General features: G+C 40.1%; 1 protein-coding gene across 7 annotated transcripts in view; it reads right to left on the reverse strand.

Moving 5' to 3' along the window:
* Positions 1-22,606, reverse strand: part of lama2 (laminin, alpha 2) — a 207,461-nt gene that overhangs the window by 114,079 nt on the left and 70,776 nt on the right. For all 7 annotated transcript variants that reach the window (XM_065964195.1, XM_065964198.1, XM_065964197.1 and 4 more), the window contains exons 14-17: positions 20,055-20,219; positions 5,547-5,651; positions 1,488-1,699; positions 502-613 (exon numbers count right to left, since the gene is read on the reverse strand). In XM_065964195.1, coding sequence (XP_065820267.1) covers positions 502-613; positions 1,488-1,699; positions 5,547-5,651; positions 20,055-20,219 — 594 coding nt within the window. The remainder of the gene's footprint in view (positions 1-501; positions 614-1,487; positions 1,700-5,546; positions 5,652-20,054; positions 20,220-22,606) is intronic.

Below are 22,606 nucleotides of genomic sequence, written 5' to 3' on the forward strand. Positions count from 1 at the left end.
GCTGGTTGTGAAATAGACATAAATAAATACTCATGCCTTAATGTGAGCTCAAATCAAAATATAAAGACCCTAAAAGTCAAACCCTAGCCCTAAAAGAGCTAAAAAGCCTAAAAAGCTAAAGGCCCAAAAAGACTTAAAAATATCTATTAGCCCAAAAAGACCTACAAGTCTAACTCTAAAAGGCTTCAACAACTTTATACCAATTTCTAATGCTCGTAAATCCTGCCACTGGGTAGGTGTCAGAATAACAGCTCTGCCACAACAGCCTTTCTCGTCTTACTTTTCCAAGGCAAATATTCCCATTGAGTTATATGTTTGACTGTAATAAGACAGCAAGGATGAGCTTTGGAGTTAGATATCCTTAGTTACACATGTAAAGAACTAGATCAGCAAAGAGATAAGATATGTCCACAGGGGGGCGCCAAAATCCACACAAACCAAAACTTCCCCACAGGAGCTTTAATATTTGTGTAATTGTGTATTCTTCTTTGGCGTGTTTACCTCACAAGAAGTTCCTGCATATCCAGGTGGACAAGAGCAGATTTCTACAGCTGAAGCTCTCTTCTCTCCTCTGGCAGCGGGATTAGCTTCCTGCATCGAGAATGAGTGGAGTCTACAAACACACACACACACACACACACACACACACACACATACAGACTGCATGAGGCATGGTGGGGGTCTATCTAGTTTTACAGTCAAATATACTCCTTCACTTAAACAAACAGTCCAATTTGGCTGATTAGTCTTTAACAACTTTTATGACCTGGGTCCATTATCTCAGGCAGAATTATTATCCAGACAGCAATAAGCTTCGGCAATAAAACAGACGACTTTATGTTAAGGTAACAGAAGGTTAAAGGAGAGTTTCACAGCCTAAGAAAGAGCTGCCAGAGAGTCTCAGCTCTGGGCAAGTTGTGTTTCATGAAGCTATTAATGATATTTCTGGTTTTAGCGCAACTGAGAGTTTACATACGTTGCTGCTATTTAATACTTTATACGTTTTGGAGCACATTTAAACGGCTGTAAAAAAAATCTCAATTATGAAAATGTGTTTATTCCTGTTTTTAGAAACTGTAATTACATGATTTGGGTTCTTGTAATTTAAAGAAATTTCCAATGCAATTAAAAGTATAAAAAATACATTTTTCAGTGTGAACAGTAAAGTAGGTACTTTTCATGAGATAGTAGCTTAACTTGCATTGAATCCTATGGAAATGAGTATCACAGTTCAGGTTTTAGGGTTTTATGTAGCAGGGGTTTGTCCAGGGAGAGTTCAAACGTTTTGTGGAGCTGTCATGTCCTCCATCTTTTTATATAATATATTGGTGAAACCGAGGAGGACCCGGCTCCCCAAGACCACCCCTGGACACACCCCTGTTTAACGGTACTCAAGCAAAACCTTGCATTCAACACTTGTAAAGTAATTTAAAAAATACTAAAGTGTGTTTGAAATGAATGACGAGCGTCTCTGAATGCAGTTCTACCTGTACACAGCGCTGGTCTCTGTGCTATAAGAGGCCCGCACCATCACTTTGTTCACATTAGCCAGCACAGACAGAAAATCCCTCCGACTGATCGGCTGTGCGGTCTCTGAAACCAGGAAGTTCTCCGGGAGGAGAGCAATCTGATTGGGGCTCGGAGAGGATGGGTACAGAGGCTGGCCATAACGTCTGTCGATGATCTTGATCCCGCCTCCCTGGCAGAGAAAGTAAAAAAAAAAGAAAACTTTTAGTTTCCTTTGTTGCAGTTCACTTTTAATTCAATAAATCTTCAGAGTAGTCTTTAGAACATCAATTCAGCATGACAAGTCTTTCAGAAAGGACTATGATATTCAACTGATCGGGAAAAGAGGACAGTAAGGGTGAATGATGTGTCATTAGGTAATGAGCTGAGGTTTCTATTGACATTTTGAATGGACTGAATACAAAGTGAATTGAGGCCGGGCCTGCTATCTGACTATCTCTTGTTGAGAACAGATCAATGGCATGTAGCGCCTAACGCAGAGTGACAACTACTGGAGGAGGGAGAGAGGGAGAGAGAGAGAGCGAGAGAGAGGCGAGAGAGAGAGAGAGGGAGAGAGAGAGGGAGCTTAAGATGCCAATAAACCATTAAATATAAACTAATTGTAAGAGAGTAGATGGAGAGAGGGATAACCAGACAGAGAGGAGAAGCAGGGTATAGAGAGAGATTCAGAGATAATGACAGAAATAAAAATAGGAAAATAAATACCATAAAAAGCCACCTCAGGAAAAACTCTCGTAAAGATTCAAGTATGCATCATGGTCTGGGATTTTAGAGTTAGATTTGCACATTCCAATTTATTTCTTATCATGAAGAAATCCTATGAAATCCCCAAAATGAATACCAATGCATTAGTGTGTCCGTCAATATACATACACTCAGCTCTCAGCTACAACAGATGTTTTCTTTACTGAACAGAGCAACAATATAAGTTTACTTTTTTCTGACAGAGAGTACAGATCTTACTTAGACAGCTCGGACACTGTACAGTTTTCATCTAATATGACTAAAACTAGGGTTTGAAAGCACATTCTTGGGTCTATTTCCTTCTGAGGATTAGTACACATTTGTTGAACTTGTGAGTATCTCTGGCAGGAGAATGGATTATATCGGATGGACTCAGAGAAACTGCAGTGCATATGTTCATTGCAAGAAAAGGCCAACATGTAACAAAGTGCAGCAGTGTTGCTAACTGATGTCTTTCAAAGTTCTTTCTTGTGAAACAATGGAGGTCAACATCTCAACGAGTGGAATACAGATTTTAGTAAACATTGAAATGGCGTGGAGTTTTTCTGAAAACCCCCGTGTACAGCGCCAATTCATTACAAATATTATCTCAATACACTTTACAAAAGAGCAGGTAAAATACCTTACTCTTTGCTAAAAAAAGACCCGACGTTAAGCCATCATAAACACAGCACTAAGCAACAAGTTAAATCTGTCTGATTATATGAGAGAGCATATCTTTTCTGGTTTCTAGATCATTTAAGAAGAACATATTGCAGTTATAAGAGCAGGCAGCTCATATACTGAGGCTACATTCCTCTTCACACCGGTCACAGGTTCAACTCCTGATCTTTAAGATATTTGGTGCATGTCATCCCCAACTCTCTCTCCCCATATTTCCCATCACTCTATATTCGTCCCATTCAATAAAGACCAGAATAATAATCTGAAAATAATCATAAACATAATTAACTTTTTTGTTCTTTGCAGAATGAGAAACTTGTCATGAAAGACTTGGTAATTAAATTGTTTTTTTTAAACTCTGCTGATGGAGGCTGATAAAGTGGGTGGGTTTAAGACAAAGACATGGGAATAATAAACAAAGCCAGCCAGACAAACAAAGACACAGAGATGATTGTGTATTCAGATCCACACAACGTTACAACAAAGACACAAGTGTCTTCATGCGTTTCACGACAAACAGTATCACAGCCGGCTTCAGAGAGACGGCACAAAGCGAGACACGAGCTGAGAGAGAAACGGTGAAGAGGAAGAGAGGCGTCTGACAGTGTGTAGGTGGCTCATTATCGTCATCATCTGGTCGGGCTTTTTGTTGACAAGCAGACTGACACTTGTCCTCCTTTCCTCCACACCCCTCCCCTCCCTCCCTCCTCCCCGTCTGTCCATCTCTGTGACATGTCTTTAAATAACACATGCTCGCTGCTCTCTGTCCATCACTCTGTAACTCTGCTTTTTTTTTTGTCCTCTCTGTACTTTTTCAAACTTTTATTCACTCCTTTTTTCTTCACCCCTGTTTCTTTTCTTCATCCTTACTTCACTTCTTCTTATTTCTAAGATTTATTTATTTTCTGTTTTTATACTTCCTCTGTTTATTCCCTTCTATCTTTTCCCCCTGCTAATTTACCTCTTTTTAATTTTTCTTCATTCCAACATTCTTCTTTTTTTGTTCTTTCCTTCTCTTTTCTTTCACCCTTTTTCATCCTACATGTTTATTTCCCGCTTTTCTTCCTTCCTTTGTTCCACCTTATCTCCCCTATTATTTAATAATATTTATTTCCTTGTTTTTCTTCCTATCCATTTCCTTATTTCTTCCTTCCTATATCACTTTTTTCCTTCCCCATGGCTTAAAACTCCCCTAGCTTCTGGTCTTATTTGTTCGTTTATTTTATTTTATTCCTCAATCCTATATATATATATATATATATATATATATATATATATATATATATATATATATATATATATATATATATATATATCCTTTATGTCTTTCTTTCCTTCATTCTCTCTTTCACCTTTCTTGTGTTTCTTTACTTATTCCCTTCTTCCTTTCTTCTTTTTCCTGTTTTTTCTTGTCTCCTCCTCCCTCATGACTTCTTCTGTCCGTCCCTCCGTGCAACCTTGATTTCTTCCTTTCCTTCTATCCTTTCCTCTACCTTCTCTTGTTCTCTTGTTCTCTTGTTCTCTTGTCTCATTCTTCTTCTTTCCTTCTTTCCTTCCTTCTTTCTTTCTTTCTTTCTTTCTGCCTTGGAATTTGATTGATTTTTTCATTCATTACTTCCAACATCTCAAACAAGTTGCCTTATTTTCTTAACCTGTCATTCCTCTGTCCTTGTTTTCACTTTCTGCAGAAAGGTGCATTTTATTTCACATTACTTAAAGGCAAGAAACTGAATCTCCTAATACACTAATACTTCTTATTTGAACCCTTATATAGTCGAATGTTTCATTCCTACTAGATTAAACTAGTTTATATACAGTATATGTACTTTTCTGTTCGTGCCTAAGGACTGGACATAGTTGTGTGTGTAAAATAACAGGATAATTTCTGCAGCTCTGGCACACTCTGAACATGCAGAAACACACACTATCCTGCTGCAAACACACACACACACACACACACACACACACACACACACACACACACACACACACACACACACACACACACAGTTGTGTTAGTGATATAGGCGGTATAAACTGTTAACTAATAGAGTTGCTGCTTTGCTTATTGCTGCCATACATCATATCACAACCTGCTCATTATAAAGACAAGAGAGAATGGGGAGGGGGGACTCTCCATCTGCATTTTTTTATTGCTAAGGTCAGCATTTCTGTGCAAGCTGGAGCTTTTGTGTGTGTATGTGTACATATGTGTGTGTGTGTGAGTGTGTATGAATGTATGTGTTTTCAGCAACTTTTATTTGGAACTTTCTCTCGTGGACTTCACTGGTGCATAACTCAATGAGACAATACATATAATGCTGCAGGCACAAATACATGAACAAGCCCACATTTACACCACTTTTAAATTGGGTTTCGACTGGTTGGGAGAAATTTCCCTCCAACGCAAAAAAAATGTGTTTTTCTCAAGTGTTAGAGACATCCCGATCAATTTGCTGAAGACCAATGTGCTGAACCAGAAAATGAAGCATATTTCAGGACTTTTTTCCTGCCAAGTGCCTCTTATGAATAACTCTAATGTAATAAAAAACGTAAATAAATGTGCCAATGTTCGTGGCTGTTTCCATCTTTGTGCATGTTTAAAAACGTACCTCTATGATCAGGTCGGGTTCTGAAGTGACTCTGATGAGTCTTTGTTCCTGTTGGTCTGTAGAATAAGACACAGAGTACACCACGCTCCCTCCGTAGGCTGTAAGCTGAGAAAACACACAAAGAGACAACAGGTTTATATTTGATCCAAACTCTGTGGAAATTCAGATAAATATTGATGATATTTATGATGCAATACAGCCCAAGCTCATATTCTAAGGAAGTTAGCGAGACGTTGATTCTCGTCTAATAAAATAGTTTTTCATTGGAAAAGTAGGTTCACTTATTCTGTTCAAAAGTTATAGTCTTGCTTTAGATAAGCATGCATCAATACCAACCACACTCCACACCAATAGGGGGCGCTTGGAGATTAAAGGGAAAGAGTAACCAAAAGAAACCTAAAGTTAGAACAACACTGCACAGAGGAAGTGACAGAGACAGCTGAACAAATGTGAAGATTTAAACTTCACTTGGATGGTATCTTGTGCAGTTTTTTGACCCCTAAAAGTCTTTCAGCTCAGCTTTTGAATGGGTGAGTGGACATTGTTTTTCTTTAGGTTTAGCACAGACTATTTACCAATATCACTGAACACAGGTAATGCTATAACCCATTCCTATGGTACCACACTAGTGAATTAATCTACAGGTGACACACCAATGAAACACAAACAGAAAAGTAGAACCCTTTTGCAAGGCAACATTAATAATCGCACCTTAACACATTTATTGATTCTGCAACTGTGTAATATGGGTGTCCCAGTCTGTGAATTCACGTTGCCTTGTGGTGCTGCGGAAGTGCAAGTGAGCATCGTAAAACGGGAGGTCCACATACACACACACACACAGTCAGAAATGCACACACACACACACACACACAGCGTTGCCCTCCCTCGCTGGCTCGGCCGATCCTGTCATGCCTCTTTTACTACATTGGAAGACGGTACATTGTGCCTCTGTGACATTCATATTGAAGGTGAAACGTCACAGTGGCATAAATACTGTAAAAACCTTGACATGGGGGTTTGAATCAGGCAAACATGACCAAACAACAGTCACATAATGCTAAGATAACTTGCAACAAGGAGGACCAATTGGTAGTGTAAAACCCATGTTATGCATTTGTATCCTGTTGTATGAATCCTTCTTATTTGAACTGCTGAAATGTTCAACATACTGGTATGGAAATATTTTGAATGCAAACACAATTCATAGCACAACTAAGATCGTTTAAAACAACTGCAGAAACAGTAGTTCTGACTTTCAGTTCTAGCTTCATCTAAAAGTGCAGTATATACAAAACTAACTTTCCCTTTCGACAGACTCAAAATCAAGCCCAAATGTTTTCAAGTGTGAACTTCAAATTCTTTTCAAAATGATCCATTGAATCATTAGTTAGCTCATGAAATTCTACATAACACCTTCAGATTAAGATGTATCTTAGCAACAGCACTACTTTACAAATGTCACAACTATTTCAACAGCAACACAATGAAACCAAGACGTGCTTCGACTTCTGATGTTGCCACTCCCTAAAAGAAACAAAAACATTCAAAAGTGTTCAGAAAGTAAGAAGATGAAGAATATGCCAGAATCATTGTCGCCTTGTGTTTCTGTAGGGTTTCTGTCGAGTCCACAGAATGAGCTTTAGGAGCAGAAACGCAGCGTCGGCATGATCCTGAAATTTATTATTCTGCTCCAACCTGAACAGTAATGGGTGGGAGAGCGAGATAATAATGCCAACCATAAAAACTGAGAGAGGGGGACATTGAGGAAGAGGGGGAGAAATAGAGACAGAGGGAGGCAGAGAGAGGGTGTAAGAGGTGAGCTTAATGCCTCTATAAACCTCTTCCATTCTACATCATTACTCTCAGTTCTTAAAGCGCGAGGAGGAATCAGCCATTTCACAGCTGACTGAAAATATACACACACACACACACACACACACACACACACACACACACCAGCGGGCATGGAGGTGTACGTTTTATTGACTAACACTTATTCTCTATCTCTAACCCCATTTGCTGATTTGGACTTCAGAGGATAGTAAAATCATAGTTTAAACCCACATTACACAGACTGCGAATGTCAAAGACTTCAACCTCCTCCAACATCCTCTCATCTGCATTCTCATCCAGACTCTAAATTCACACTTATGTGTCTTGTACAGAAATACATCTAGTTTTTTGTTTTTTTTCCCACTGCAACAATGAGCAGCATCATGGTAGTTGAAGACAGCACAGAAGATGTTTTACAGACAGTGCTGAATCTAGGGGGTCCTAGGCAATAATTAATTGGGCGCCCCTCCAACCAGCCTTCATTATTATTTCCCTCTCTCTTTTTTCTCTCGCAGACGGATAATTCCTCTTCATTTAACCTTCATTGACAAATTTTGGTTTTCACAGCAATAATGCATGTGACACTTAGCAGGGCATTGAGAGTGAGCGGTGTCAGATGGGGCCCCCTTAGGGAGGTCTCCTACTGCCATTGCAAAATTTTCACATTTTGAGGCATTGCTGTGTTGTAAAGTTGGTCAGCCCTTGGGGGCCCTCTACTGGCTTGGGGCCCCAAGCAGTTGTCTGCCTTGCCAATTGAAGCAGCTCCTCTGTTTACAGATAATGCAAACAGAGTTTTTGTAAATTTAGACCCACGACATTACATGGCTTACATTTCAATAATGGACTTCAGCAATGGAGAAAGTTAAAAGAAAAGAGCCGGGCTGGTAGACCAAACAAGGCCGATGATATCATGGCATTGCCTATGGCATTGTTATGAGATTCCACAAAGAAATAAGATACTCTAAGGCTTTGAAAAGCTCCACCCTTTTCCACCAGCCGATCACTAAAAGAGTCTGAATACTGCTGGGCAGGTCATGTACAGTAGGCTTTTACAGCTTCCCAAAGTAATTCTTTTGAACATGTTTTACGGGACTGAAAAAGGTAAATGAAAACCATTACAGCAACGCTTTGAAGCAGAAACGGGCTGTTTTGTCTTCTTTCCTATTTGTGAAAACATTTCATGAAGCTCACACCATTGGGGTCCTGGGCACCATGTTGGGAATTGTTGATGTACAGTATTCTTTTATCCTTGTTTGTATTGTTCCTGTTTTTGATCAGTCACCACTCAGCAGCATACGAATTCATCCTAAGAATAAGAGATAGCTTCATCCGTGTGTTCTTGAGAACTCCACGTCCTCCAGGCACGACTGAATTTAGCAATTTGCTTCTTTGGAAATTATTGCCATTTCTCGGAAAACTCGATTCTGTGACGCCATCCACTCAACCTGGAGCGCAATCACAACCTTTGTTATGACAACCTGATAACCCGAGTCCACCCTGTTGGGGTGGTGGTGGTGATGGTGGTGGGGGTGGGGGGGGATAAAGGAAACAAAACACATGCGATAGAAAAGACCAAAAGAAAAGCACAGTGGGAGAACAGAATTATGGGAAAGGAGAGGGGTATTATGGGAAGTGGAAATGAAGGGACAATAACCACTCAGACACAGCTACAATAGACATCAGTCGGATCCCCAGGAGAGCTCCATAAGCCTGTTATTAACTCTATTAGCGGACAGAATAAGAAACATAATCCTTGCTGCTAAAACCCTAATCAAGAACATGGCACAATCTTCATTAAAGTGAACCTCTTGTAATAGTCTTGGAAATATCCGTTTATACAGGCCATTCAGGTTAGGGTGAAAGAGCTAAATTGTTTCATATCACAACAGTAATATCTACTGAAACAGAAGAAAACATGTTGACCTGAATAGTTTGTTGAGATGGGAACAAACCATTTCTTCTGATGTTAGAGCTGAAGTTTTATCAGATTGATAATAACATTTTACTCTTGAATTTCAAGCTGTTAGCTTTTAGTTATATACTGTGAATGCAAGAATCAAAAAACAATAATCATTGTACCGCTTCCTCAATGATCAGAAATTGATGAAACTATAAAGAGGGAAAATCTGGAGGGACACTGAGTCATTAAACCACTGAATGGATTAGCCATTGGCTACCAACAGGCAAGCTAATGTGAGAATCCAAGGCCTTCGGATTATAGTTACAAAAGGGATACAACCCTTTCCAATTATTTCGAGTAACACTGTTAATAAGTAATGTTAGCACTCATTATTTCCCTTAAGCTAATGTTAGCTACGGATAATGGCAGCGCAGAAGTAGCTGAATAAGCATTGAACTAATTAGGTAAAATTACTTTCCTCTACATACAGGCCTTTTGATTTCTCTTTATGTTTCAATGATAATTGGTAACATTTACACTCTTCTTCTCTGAAAAAAATTATGTTAGCCAACAGTAATTTTGCCAATTTTGATTTGCAGAGGGACTGCAGATGTAACCTAGCTCAAGGCTAACTCTGGTACAACGCATCAAATGGCAACATTTTCATCTATTTAAAATCTGAACAACAGCTTTATGACATTTAACAGCATTTAGCCTACCGCCCCTTGTGATTGCACATACTTGACATTATTGTGAGGAAATGTACAACTCTTCACAGAACCAGCAGTGTTGGCGTCATCTTTGCTATAGCTGTTTATCAGTTAAAGTGGACACAAGTCGACAGGCAGAGGATACGTAAGAGGGAGAAACAAAAACTTTGATAATGTGCAGAAGTCAGAACAGTAAGAGAAAAACACAAACACAATGAACAAGTGAGAGGGAGGAGGGAGGAGGGTAACAAGTGAAGTAAAGTTAAGAGATTGAGTGAGCTAAGGAGTGGGTTTGGCGTGGAGCAAGAAGAAGTGTGAGGATGAGTCACTATCGACCTCAGTCCTCCTCCAGGATTCCCAAAAGAGCCATGATATTATAATATGACATTTCCAAAACTTTAAATAACAAAAGTTGGAGCATTTTAATGGCCAACAAGTGTTGGTGGACCCTGGTTTGAACACTGTTGTTAACAGTTGGACTTATTGTGGAGAACGACCCACCAAAACTGTGTTTAACGCAAATAATTTCGTAAAATAAATTCTGAGAATCATTCCTGGCATGTTATCTGTTCTGAGATGCACGTGTCCAGCATTACTTACTGTCCATTTTTGCCACATAATCACGCTGATTTTAAGAAGAACCTACCAAAAAATCCAAGCCACTTTGTTTTTTCACTAGTTTGTGACAACATTCATGTGTTCCTGTGCCTGAAGCCCACAGATCGGGGTTATGGTTTTAAAGGGACCAGTATCTCCTGTGGTTAATGCACTCACTACCAACAAGCACATCATAGAAGCCCACTTCCCTTTAACCTTATATATCTCCAAGTTATAGTGTATAAAAATACCAACTTTTTTTGCAGATTAACTCTTTCTTTTGGCACAGCTGCAAAATCTGTCGTTCTTCAAGCCACATGTAGCGTAATTTTAAGTGACATTGACATTGTCGATTGCCTTGATGAGCTTTAACCTTTTGAATATAGATTTCTAATATTTATATTTACTTGAGTTGCAAACTCAAATTAAAACTATGCATCAAGTTGCAGAGAAACGTGTGAATTCAGGGCTTTTATTTGACCTAAAGTACAGTGGTGCATGTCAAGCACCGTCATTGGAACATCATCACTGACTTCTCTGCACTTTTCAACTTTGTTTTAAATGCAACAAAAGGGAACAGAAATATAAGACACCAACGCTGTTGGAAGGTTTAGAGAAACTAGGACGAAACACATTATGTATTTTAAGGAGTTAACGGCTGTTCTACAACGAAAAGAAGCTATTAGTATGCAACTTTCTTTTGTGCCTAACACATCCTAGTTTCTTCAGAGAAATGTATTTGCCAATCTGCATTCTTACACAGCATTTGCTGGAGTACAAAAGCAAACAGTGACAACTGATGGTCGCTTCAGGAGATTGGGGAGGGGGCAAAGGAAATCATCCTTCAGGAAATGAAAACCAGATTGTCACAAAAGCCTCAGAAAACAAACTCCCCTGAAGTGACACACACACACACACACACACACACACACACACACACACACACACACACACACACACACACACACACACACACACACACACACACACACACACACACACACACACACACACACAAACCTGGGTCATCTTCTGATGCCTGTGGTTGTTTGCAATTGGTATCGGGAGTTTTCACTCTGTTTATCTACCGGTTACACACACATACAGACATACACACAAAGATCATTGTTGTTCCTAGCAGTGGGGTTAGATTGGCTCCAGATGGACCAAGAGACAGAAGAATGCTGAACAGCTTGAGAAGTCAATGTCACTAAACCAAGGAAACAGAACCAAAAGTCCAGTGCGTTTGTATCAGTACTGGATCACATCTGAATAGGGTCCTGTTTGGATCTATTTGGCCTCATTAAAGAGTTCCTTGGCATCGTTGGCTACGGTTGGAGACGGATGCAGGATTTCCTAAAGAAAACTCATTAAAGAATGTGAAACTGCATGCACCTTTAAGACGGCAACGGCAGGTTAAGACGACATTGGTCAACCAACATGGAGATTTAAATATGGCCAATTAGCCTATCCTAGTCGAAGAATGGTAAACTTATTGGTCCTGTGTGCCATTTATTTCAGCTGCATTATGTAAAAAAGTGTTTCATACAGGTTCCTATGTATGTCTGCCAAAGCAGAACTCAAAAGGTCCAATGTCTAAGCTACCCATTTGCAACATTATTTTGAAAAATGGAATATCTACAAGTATGTTGTCAATAAAATTCAGTCATCTAAAAACACAAACTGTTGTGGTTGGTTCGGACAAAGTGGTGTTAATCTTCCTATATCTTCCCATGTTGCATTGCAGTATTCTTACAGTTGCCCAGAATCATCAACCAAAGACTGGTTTCAGAGCTTTTTTTTTGCACACAGTTTTCCCAGCCTGTAGGTTTCCCTACACTTAGGGAAGGAGGATGGAGGAAGGGGGACTACTAGGAGTGGTTATCAGTTTATCTAAATCCCATCTCTGGATGCCACTGTACCTACACACAACTACCTTAAAATGTCCATAAAGTACATATTTTGATGTTTCCACTTCTGTGGATATTGATTGGGATTTAAAGCAGCCACAGAGCTGAAGTACATTGAGCATATTTAAACGTTTATCATGCCTTTTCGGAAAATCTGGGTGAATTCTAAGTCAAAGAGAACTTAGAGAATTTGGCAGGAAAATCCAAAAGTGTTGTGCTATCGAGCCAGCTAGCTCAAACAGAATTTATAGTCATGGAGTAGGGACCTTAAAAAAAACATGTGAACGCCCTGAGTGCAGGATTAGTGTTTAGTGTGAATTAGTGTGAATTAGAGCTTCATAATATCATTGGAACAGCAACAAAATCATTTGTTTGGCCTTTTTAACCAGAAACTGGAGTCAAGTTTAAGATGTATTAAAACAAATATTGTGATAAATATACTGAAACATCTACTTTCATTTTATGGGATCATAAATAGGGAGCGCATGACTTGTCTTTTATGACACGTCTGCAGTTTTCCAAGACAGGGGAATGTTTATGCAGCTGTGAGATGGTCCTGCTCTCATGCTGTCGAGGTGGAGGTACTTTCTTTGGACTTGAAGCATGCAGAAGAGCCCAGAGCAGAGGGGGCTTTTTTTTGTTGCTTGGTTAGGGTTCACTCAAGGGGTAATTAAATGAGACGGATCAGTTTTCAGTTGGTGTTTTAAGGACCTCATGGGGTTTGCCCTCAGATGAAATTGAAGGTTAGGGGCCACCATTTACTGCCTCAATGGGGTCTGGGTGGCAATGGGTTGAGGGCTGATGATGTTCTTGATTAGGCTGAAAGCAATTTACAGTTTTCATCATGTATATATTTAATCTGATGTACTTAGAAGTTTTGGATCAAAATGATTAGATGAAGACTAGGAGACAAACTTGGATTTTCTTCCTACATTTAGTAAAAACAAAAAGTGTTTCCCTCAAAATATTGCATTGCAAACTGATTCTTTTCACATGCCATTCTTTTATTTACTGCAGCAAAAACAGAACAGAAACTCATATTTATCTGTGCCATTTGTAAAACAGAAGGGAGCACCGTAGTTGCATTTTGAGGTGGTGTGTGCAAGACTATGACATGATAATTATCCCTGCGGGTGGCTGAGTAGAGACGCTTGGATGGACTGTAACTCAGTATGCACATTTCATTCTGAAGATGACTAAGAGCAGCTCACTCATTCTCTTCCAGCCTCTTAGAGTTGATCAATTATTGTTCTGCACTCCCACGGCTCGCTGACTCTTCAAAGTCAACTCCAGCAGCAGCAAACTTCAAGTAACAAACAAAGGAAATGTGACGCCCAATATTCAATACAGGAAGAGAACATACAATTCTGAGGCTGGGATCAGACTCGCGCAGTAATCATGAGCAGTTTAGCATCGACATAAAGACAGACAGAATAGAGAATGTGATCTCTGGTTCTCAAATTGACGCCAAAGATTAAATGTCTCAAAACCTGAATTCTGAAGTGTTATTGTTTAGAAGTCAATGACAAAAATGAATATATTTCTTACACAATTTATTATTTAAGTTATAATTTTCCAAATCTTGGAACCCGTTTGTGATCACTTGACCAGGCGTCTGGAAGCGATGGCCAACTTCTCAGGGTAGTCAGCCTTTAGCAATAAAGGACTTCCTTGTCTGTGTATTGCCAGTGTTTACAGTCCGACCAGCAACTTCCGAAGCAAGATTGGAGTTGATCTTGAGAACAACATCTAAGGGTATATTGTTAGCTTGACTCGCATGCGGCTGTCATGCTGAATTTAAATATAGAATCTGCTTAAGAGATTGAGAGTTTCCATGCAAGTGTTGAGTCTTTATCACTGGTCTTCTTTCATAAAACATTGTGTTTATTTTCGAAATCATTGTCCCATTTATAGTACAGTTGACAGTAAAGCTTCATCAACCTGGATGTGACAATTTATATCCACTTTGTTGTCCAAACTTGGTTGCTTCTGTCTCCAAAGACACGTTTCAAGTCTTGTGAATGATATTCTCTCGGTCATTGGTCAAACCTGAAGAAGCTCCAGGTCTGTCATCTTAAAGATCCTGCCAAAGCTGTTATTGCTGTTTGAGGATACAAGAGATCAGACTTCACTCAAGTCTACTCTTTCCTTCTCTTCATTTCCTTTTGTCTCTCCATGTATCTTTGGTGGGAGAGACTGTGTGGATGCAACTAAAGAGACATGGGATGTACGCATAACTTCAAGAGGGGGATTCACAAACCAGTTGGTAAAGTCAGAGAAGGTACATTTTTAAGGAACGACAGGCCGAAGAAGAGAACCACATGCAGCATTCTCTGCAACAGGAGGTAATAATGTTGACTAAAAGAAAGGCCCTCCCTCCATAACATGTTCTAGGTGGTATATAGGGTTTATCATTATGTTGTCTTAATGAAACCGTCAGTAAATCCTGATTTTCCACGATCATATATGTAGTCTTTCTAGTAATAACAACCAGCTGTAATGATTTTCATGAATTCTTGGCAATGGGATTGCTGCATTGAGCTTTCCACTCACTTTCCAGGAACACAAATGAACGTGACACCAAATTACTTGGTTGATGAAAACTGGAACAAATCCACTGTGATTGATGTGAAACGACTTTTCCAGCCTTGTAAGTAAAAAAAAATAAAAAATAAAAAAAAAGGAGAAGAGGGAGGTGAGAGAGGAAAGTGTGAAAATGGAAGGGGAAATCCATCTCATGAAATCAGCACCAGATTAGAAGTGGCACTATACACAAACTCCTCTACACACACATAAGTCACAGCTCAGCAGAAGGTGATGTTCCTCCTGTAGAAAAAAAAAGGAGAACGTTTTCCCACAAAGTATTTTACAGAAACACCTTCAAGACAGATTTCATTCATCAAAGCTTTGAGATGCCAACCTCTATAAACCGAGGTGAAGCTGGAGCATTTTTCTGAACACTTTTCTGCCTCAGGATTGCACCTGTAGCAGGTTTTTCCTTTTAACTGATTATTGTTTTCCATCACTTCGTCTTTAAAGGACAACGTAAAAGACAAGAAAATGAAAAATAGTTTGAGAAGTGGGGAGAACAAAATGCACCGGCGGAGTTAGAGAGCGAGTCAGGATAGAAAGGAAAACAAAAGCTGAGCTGTTTGTTTGTGTGCGTCTGTCATGTTTCAACATATTTCCAGCTCTTTCATCAGCTGTCAGAAAAATATGTGTTCAATCTTTTTTCTCTCCATTTCTGTCACTCCATTAATTTTGTTTAGCATTTTGTCCGTCTCAGCTAAGAATCCGTTTGTAAATCTTGGGCCAAAATGGATAAAAGTAGGTTAGCATTTGGCTGTCCTGCAGGCTGAAAAAGTTCTGATGGAAGATATTTTTTGGATACTAAACAATGCGTCAGAGCAGTGTACTGAAGGACAACTCCCAAAAAGTGTCTTATAATAATTGGCTGGTAAGGGCTCCAGAAAAACTGAAACTTGACCATAAGGTAAGATCCTGACTTGACTCCTGTAACTCATTCTCTGATTTCCATACAGGGGCAGTAAAACAAGTTATTACATTAACGTTCATATAGTTCATTTGCCTGCACAATTACAATTAAATTTAAGATTTAGCTTCTTTTTTTTTGTCTCCACAAACTGTAGAGAAATACTTGTCTTTTAAGCTGAAAATTGCTCCACAATGTTCACCAGCTAATCACTGTGTTTGTTGCAGTGGTCAAGATGCAGGCTGTAACTGGGAGAACCTCATTCTCAAACTCATTATGTATAAAATCTTGGTTTGAGCATTTCAGACGAGTTTCTATATAATTAAGAAATGGGCTTAGCTAAGACCTGTTTCTGTACGTTAACTTAAATGGAAGCTTGATTACAGTTGATTAAATTCAAACACTTGTTTAATAGTATGAGCACAACCAAATTGTACAGACCATCTCACTTTTCTCTTTTTTTTCCAATTTCCAAAGAGGAATACCAACTCACCAATTCTAGGGGGCAGTGCGGCAGTAGGACTTTGGTTAAAACCTTAACAACATTGTGTGTTGTTGAGTTTGGAACCAGTTAAAAGCGTCTTCCACCCACAGTTTCACAAATCAGAAGCGTCACAAAACGCCTTCCAAACAAGAAAACCTTACAATTGAATAATACTTCACTCTTGATGATTAAAAGTTTATATTTGACTGCACGTTGAGCCCAACTTTTCACTGCTTAGTAAAACCCTAAAAAATTCAAAAAATTCTGAAAACACAAGTATACTCTTGTGAGAGCAAAGGCTATCCTCTTGATTAAGCAGCCTCTGGACCAACACAGGCTGATAAAAAAAAAATACCCAATAAACATCAAAGGAAAGCACTTCTGAACCAATGAGCATCCACTAAGCGCAACAACGGGGCCAATGAGCATCATCGACATTAACGACACGGGCCACACAAGAGAATTATAAACACCACACACATACATTTACACTCCTATACATCTACTGCTAGCTTGTCATTGCACACACAGCCTGTCACTTCTAATGATACACACTAACATGACGGAGCAAAGTGTGTGTGTGTGTGTGTGTGTGTGTGTGTGTGTGTGTGTGTGTGTGTGTGTGTGTGTGTGTGTGTGTGCACGGAGAGGTTGCAAGTCACATAGCATCTATCTCGGTAACATGATCAGAGATTGAAGCAAAGAATCGCTTTTTTTATACAGCGCTTGCACACTGCTCGAAGCCATCACACACACATACGTGCACTCAGACTCAAACACACACACACACACACACACACACACACACACACACACACACACACACACACACAAGCACACACACACACACTGGTAATTTGTTTGTTTCCCATGTTTGGAGGCATTCGGTTCTGCTCCGCTGTCCCTAATGCCTCCAAAACACATCATTATCTGACTTATATAGGCCTCGGAGTGTGTGTGTGTGTGTGTGTGTGTGTGTGTGTGTGTGTGTGTGTGTGTGTGTGTGTGTGTGTGTGTGCGAATGAGAATATGTTTTTCTGTGTGTGTGTGCGTGTGTTTGTATGTATGTGTGTGTGCACTAAGAGAAAAACAGTTGATTATCGAGTTCAACAGGCGAAACACTGTTTACCCTGAGAGACACAAAGAAGGAGGGAGAGACACAGGGAGCGAGAGAGAGAAGAAGAAGAGCTCAGGGGGATTGAGGGGAGGTGATTTAGGAACAGGGAGGTGAAAAATGGGAGTCCTGGAGAGATGGAGGGAGAGTTAGAGGAGCGGGCCCGATGAAAAGGAGCAGGGACAGAGGGGTGGTTGGAGGGAGGGAGGGAGGGATAGAGGTTTCAGACAAAGAAGTGAGATGACAAGCCAGGCCTGCAGGATATAAAGTAATGAAATTCTGTGCTATATTCCTCTAAGCCATGACACCCAGACTAACATCACAGTGGCTCTGTTGTTGTAGCAGGGCAACAACTCTACTTCACAAACATGGACTGCAGCTATTTGCCAGCTGGAGTGATAAAGTCTAATCGCGGTCACAGAAGAGATAAAAAAAAAAAAAAACTTTGAAAAACGGCAGCGTAAATTCAAACGGTCGACGTTTGCAGGATTGAGAAGTAAGGCTGGAAGGGAGGTGAACATCGCAGCATGACACGTTCTCAGCAGACGTAAAGCCAGGGGATGTTCTTTTAGATCACAAACGGGATCTGTTTATGTATTCAAGGCTGTGCTAATGATGTAGCCTCACACCAGCTTTTTACATATTGCCTGTAAACCTTATCCTTACAGTGTGAAATGGTTAGCGATGCTAATGTTGTTATGCTAACGGTCAGCGAGAAGCAATCTGAAAGTCAACCAACAGTCGGATCATATGTTAGACTGTAGCTCAACTTTAACTTATGGCAGTGTTATCATATTGGAACTAGACAAAACGGCACAATGAAGAGGCTGTTTTAACCTTGACTGGTGTGATTGTTGGTGCAACCCTAAAGAATAATAAAGTTTTTTCTGTCTGGCAGCAAGGACACCAGAAGCAGGGACGCTGAGGGTGCTGCACCTTCATGAATCAAGCATAATAAGAACCTTTAGCTAATAGAAACATACTCTTCTTTTTTTTTTTTATTAAACTGGTATATCCATACATCCATACCTCCATACATCACAGCATTGTTGGGATGGAATTGTGGAACATATGTCCCTCGTTCCAGTGATTGGCTGGTACTTAAGGTTCCCTGAGGATATTCAGATCTTGGAGAGACTGCGGCTTCACTGTTGGGGGGGGGCTGTCATGTCGTCAATCTTTTTTTCTATTGGCTATGCTCACGTACACTTCAAAGTGTTCGGGTTAGAGTTAACTATATTCTTTAGAGTGAAGGGGTTTTATTCAAAAAATGTTATTCAAAAGTAAGCGGGGGAGAGAGAGAGAGAGAGGTGGATGGAAGAAATGCAGGCAGAAGGGGAGTGTGCAGATCAAATGAGTGAGAGGGGAGTGTGTGCAAATGGAAAAAAGTGGAGACAAGAGACATAATGTCACTTAATCATTCCTCCATATGTTCTGATGACTCATACGTCATGACTCATGTGTGCACATACGTATTCCTGTGTCCTGTGTTCACTTTCTCACCATCTACAGAAGTTTTCATTCATGAATTGTGTGTTGTTTTGCAACATCTTGGACATACATATAAGTGTACTGACACAGAAAAGTGTTGCTATCACACATACAAAATATATAAACTTGGGCGTTCAGATACGCAAGTGCAAAAACATGAAGTGTGCAGCAATAAGTATGTTTTATAGACTTCCTTACTTTCTCTCATCATCCTCAAACATGACTCAGCATCCCGGTCTCAACCATGCGGCATTAGAGAGCAGTTTGCATTTGGAAATTCAAAATAATAAAGTACTGAAAATAAGGTAATGTGCAGACGCAGCTGATTATCAAACCAGACTGTTTCGCACCAGGGACGTATTTCAATCTGATTCCATCCAGTTAACAGTTTCGCAAACATACTGCAGTTGTTTGGGAAGATTATAAGGTCTGTGTTCAGTCAGTGTGAGAGAGCTGTTATTCAACTCTGGTGAACTTTTGATGCAGCTGCTTGTATTCTGTGAGGCGATGTATTTTATCACATAACTGTTATTTTGTTGGGTCCTGGATTCAAAGATTATCATCATTCAGCATTTTGGGAGCAATATCCACTTAAGTTTAGTGAAGAAGGGGAAAGCATTATTGCAATATTCTTCAAATGTTTGACTATTTCTATTCCACTGTTTTTTTAAAGGCTTATTTTTGGGCCTTTCATGCCCTTCTCTAGAGACAGGACAGGGGACAGAGTCAGGAATCAGAGCGAGTGAGAGAGAGAGAGAGAGAGACAGAGAGTGGGGAACAACACAAGGGAAAGCCGCCACAGGTTAGATTCAAACCCGGGCTGCCTGCCTGGAGGACCACAGCCCCCGGACATGGGGCGGACACCAACTACCACGCCCCTCCATTCCAGTTTGAAGAAATGTACGTCAGGATTTGATTGCAGAGTGTATAAACAGTTTCGATAAACATAGGGAGGTGTGTGTCTGTATCTAACCTTGTTCCCCAGGTACATTCCAGGTGCGTTCCAGTAGTAGGCCGAGCCGAGATCATTCACAACGTCGGAGTGTCGGACACTCAGGTATGGAGGAGTCTCTCTGTGAACAGACCACACTCTTCTTCCGGTATCACCAATCAGGTGCCAACCTGTCAGGCTCGTCTCCTACGAGACAAGAATCAGAAGAACCTGTTTAACTTTCAGCTCCCTTTACTCAGAAAAGTTTTTTTTTTTACTTAAATACTTCTGACACAAAAGTTTTTTCACATGCAGCTTTTTCAAATTTGACACCCTGATATAAAAAAACAACGACAGAAACCCCTCGGGGATTCTCTCAATGGGCAGGACAGGAGTGTTGCAGAGGTGCAGGATTACACAAGGAAAAAGAAAAAGCTTCTTGATTTGAAAGGAAAGCTAATGCAGAGGTGCTTTAAACATGTATTCTTTCTGATTGCAAGCAGGGGGAAAGGAAAAGGAAGTCCAGTCGTACCACAACAGGTGTGAAAATGAGCCTACTCCTCAGTGGATTCATCAGCTCAGTAAACACTTATTTACTGAGATTATGTTGGAACACGTGCGTTTCTAGTCTCCTTTATTACAGCGAGATTTTTTTAAACTATGATCCCATTTTAGGGGGAAAACAGGGAATTCTTTAGGACATTTCTACCTGAGATTGACATGAACCAGGATAAAAGCGTTAGCATTGAGTATTTCATGATTTTATTTCATGATTATTTAACACATTCTATGAACATGGCTTCACATGTTGAATACAAAGTAGATGCCAGGTTTCTAGCCACGGCTAATTTGCAACCCCTGTCCATGGTTTGGCTTCGAGGACTAAAACAGAAGCATTAACCTCGACATTATAATACAAAAAGAGACTACAATAAGGGCACAGTAAAATAAGAATTAAGGAGGAAGCACAGTCAGTGCTCACAGACTTGCTTCAGGTTAAGCCACTGTTTCATATGTTGTCTTTTTTTTTTAAATTTCAGATGCAAATGCGTTGAACAGTTGTGTTTTTCTTACTGAGAAGTTCTGCATTTTGTTGCTCTAAAGTTTCCATCCAATGAAGCCCTCTTATTTCACCGTTGACAACAAGTTGGCAAACGGCCACAGAGGTGAGCTCAAGGCAACAAAAAACAGAATCCAGTCATGGCTACATCCACTTCTTATATACAGTACTGTCTAAGAGTAAAAGTTAGCTTTAACTTCTAACTTTGTGTGTTAGTGTTCAGTTTATAGTAACACTGCAAGAGAAATATGTACAGTATCTTTGAACAGATTTATGTCTGTGTCGCTGTTTGCCTGATGACAATAATGCGTTTTCATGTAATGTCATTTTTGTGGGATTTTTTAAGTGTAGTCAGGTCATTTCAAACCAAACTGACTGTCCTGCTTAAACACATCATTCATTTCTGCCTATCACTTGAGTTGTTCTCACTGTCAGAAGATCAGCAGCATCCGACAGCCAACATGTTAAAGCAAGTCCCCAGTCATGTCCAATAAAGAGGGAGTTTATAATTTGACAAGCTCCACTATTATTGTCCAGCTGTTGGTTATGCTTTCTAGCTACATAGCATACAGGCTGTGTTAGTCAATGTGTCCCTGCGCTGTCTACACTCCTCCTGTTCTATAACTCAACGTGGCATCTCATTGTGTGTGCACTTTGTGTATCCAAAATCTATCTGATGATTGGACTCCCTGAGGCTTATTGCACTCCCCACTGAATCCCACAATGCAGTGTGGGTCCACTGAGCAGCAGCCTCGGGAACGTGCAGTGCCTTCTCTGCCACATAAGTGAATCAACATTTAAGCAATAAATGATCCCCCAGCCAGTACGTGTCACTAACAGAAAGGAGAGAAGTGCCATTTTCTCAGAGTGAAAGTTCTTTATTTTCTGAATCGAATCAGTTTAATAGACTTTGAAGCATTAAGACAATCTATATAAGGAAAGAGTCACCCCCTCCCCTCCCAAAAAAAAAAACACTTACACAGGTAACAGTCTGCTTTCTAAGACCTAACAAACTGTGAGCTCTCAAAGCGAAATAATCTCTAGCTAAGCGAAGCACGATGAGATTTTTTTTGTCAGGGAAAAACCAACCTGTGGACAAGATCAGCAAAGAAATTAGAAACACCGCCTTGTCCACCAGGGGGCCAAAATCAACAATTAGTCCTTAGAAGTGTTTTAGAGTTTAAGTGGTTAGAATGAATCAGAGTTTAAACCAAACTTTGTAATGTCCAATCTCAAATGATACATCCTGGGATTTATTTTTCTGTCCCCCCCCTTGTTTGAATTGAGAAGTTGTATCAACTAAAGTGTAAAACTGGAGCTGTGATTTAAGGTTTTGTAAATCTGTCACATGTCAGACAGGAAGTCTTGCAGCTGACACCTGGAGAGTTCCCCCCCCCCCCCCCCCCCCTCCCAAGGATTGTGTGTTTCGGTGTGTGTGAGAAAGACAGACAGCCACACACACACATCTGTCGTTGCAATTAACCTGACCTTGGATTCCCCTTTTGAGCACAAACACACACACACACACACACAC

The sequence above is a fragment of the Labrus bergylta genome, chromosome 15, assembly GCF_963930695.1.
Source record: "Labrus bergylta chromosome 15, fLabBer1.1, whole genome shotgun sequence".
NCBI classification, from domain to species: domain Eukaryota; kingdom Metazoa; phylum Chordata; class Actinopteri; order Labriformes; family Labridae; genus Labrus; species Labrus bergylta.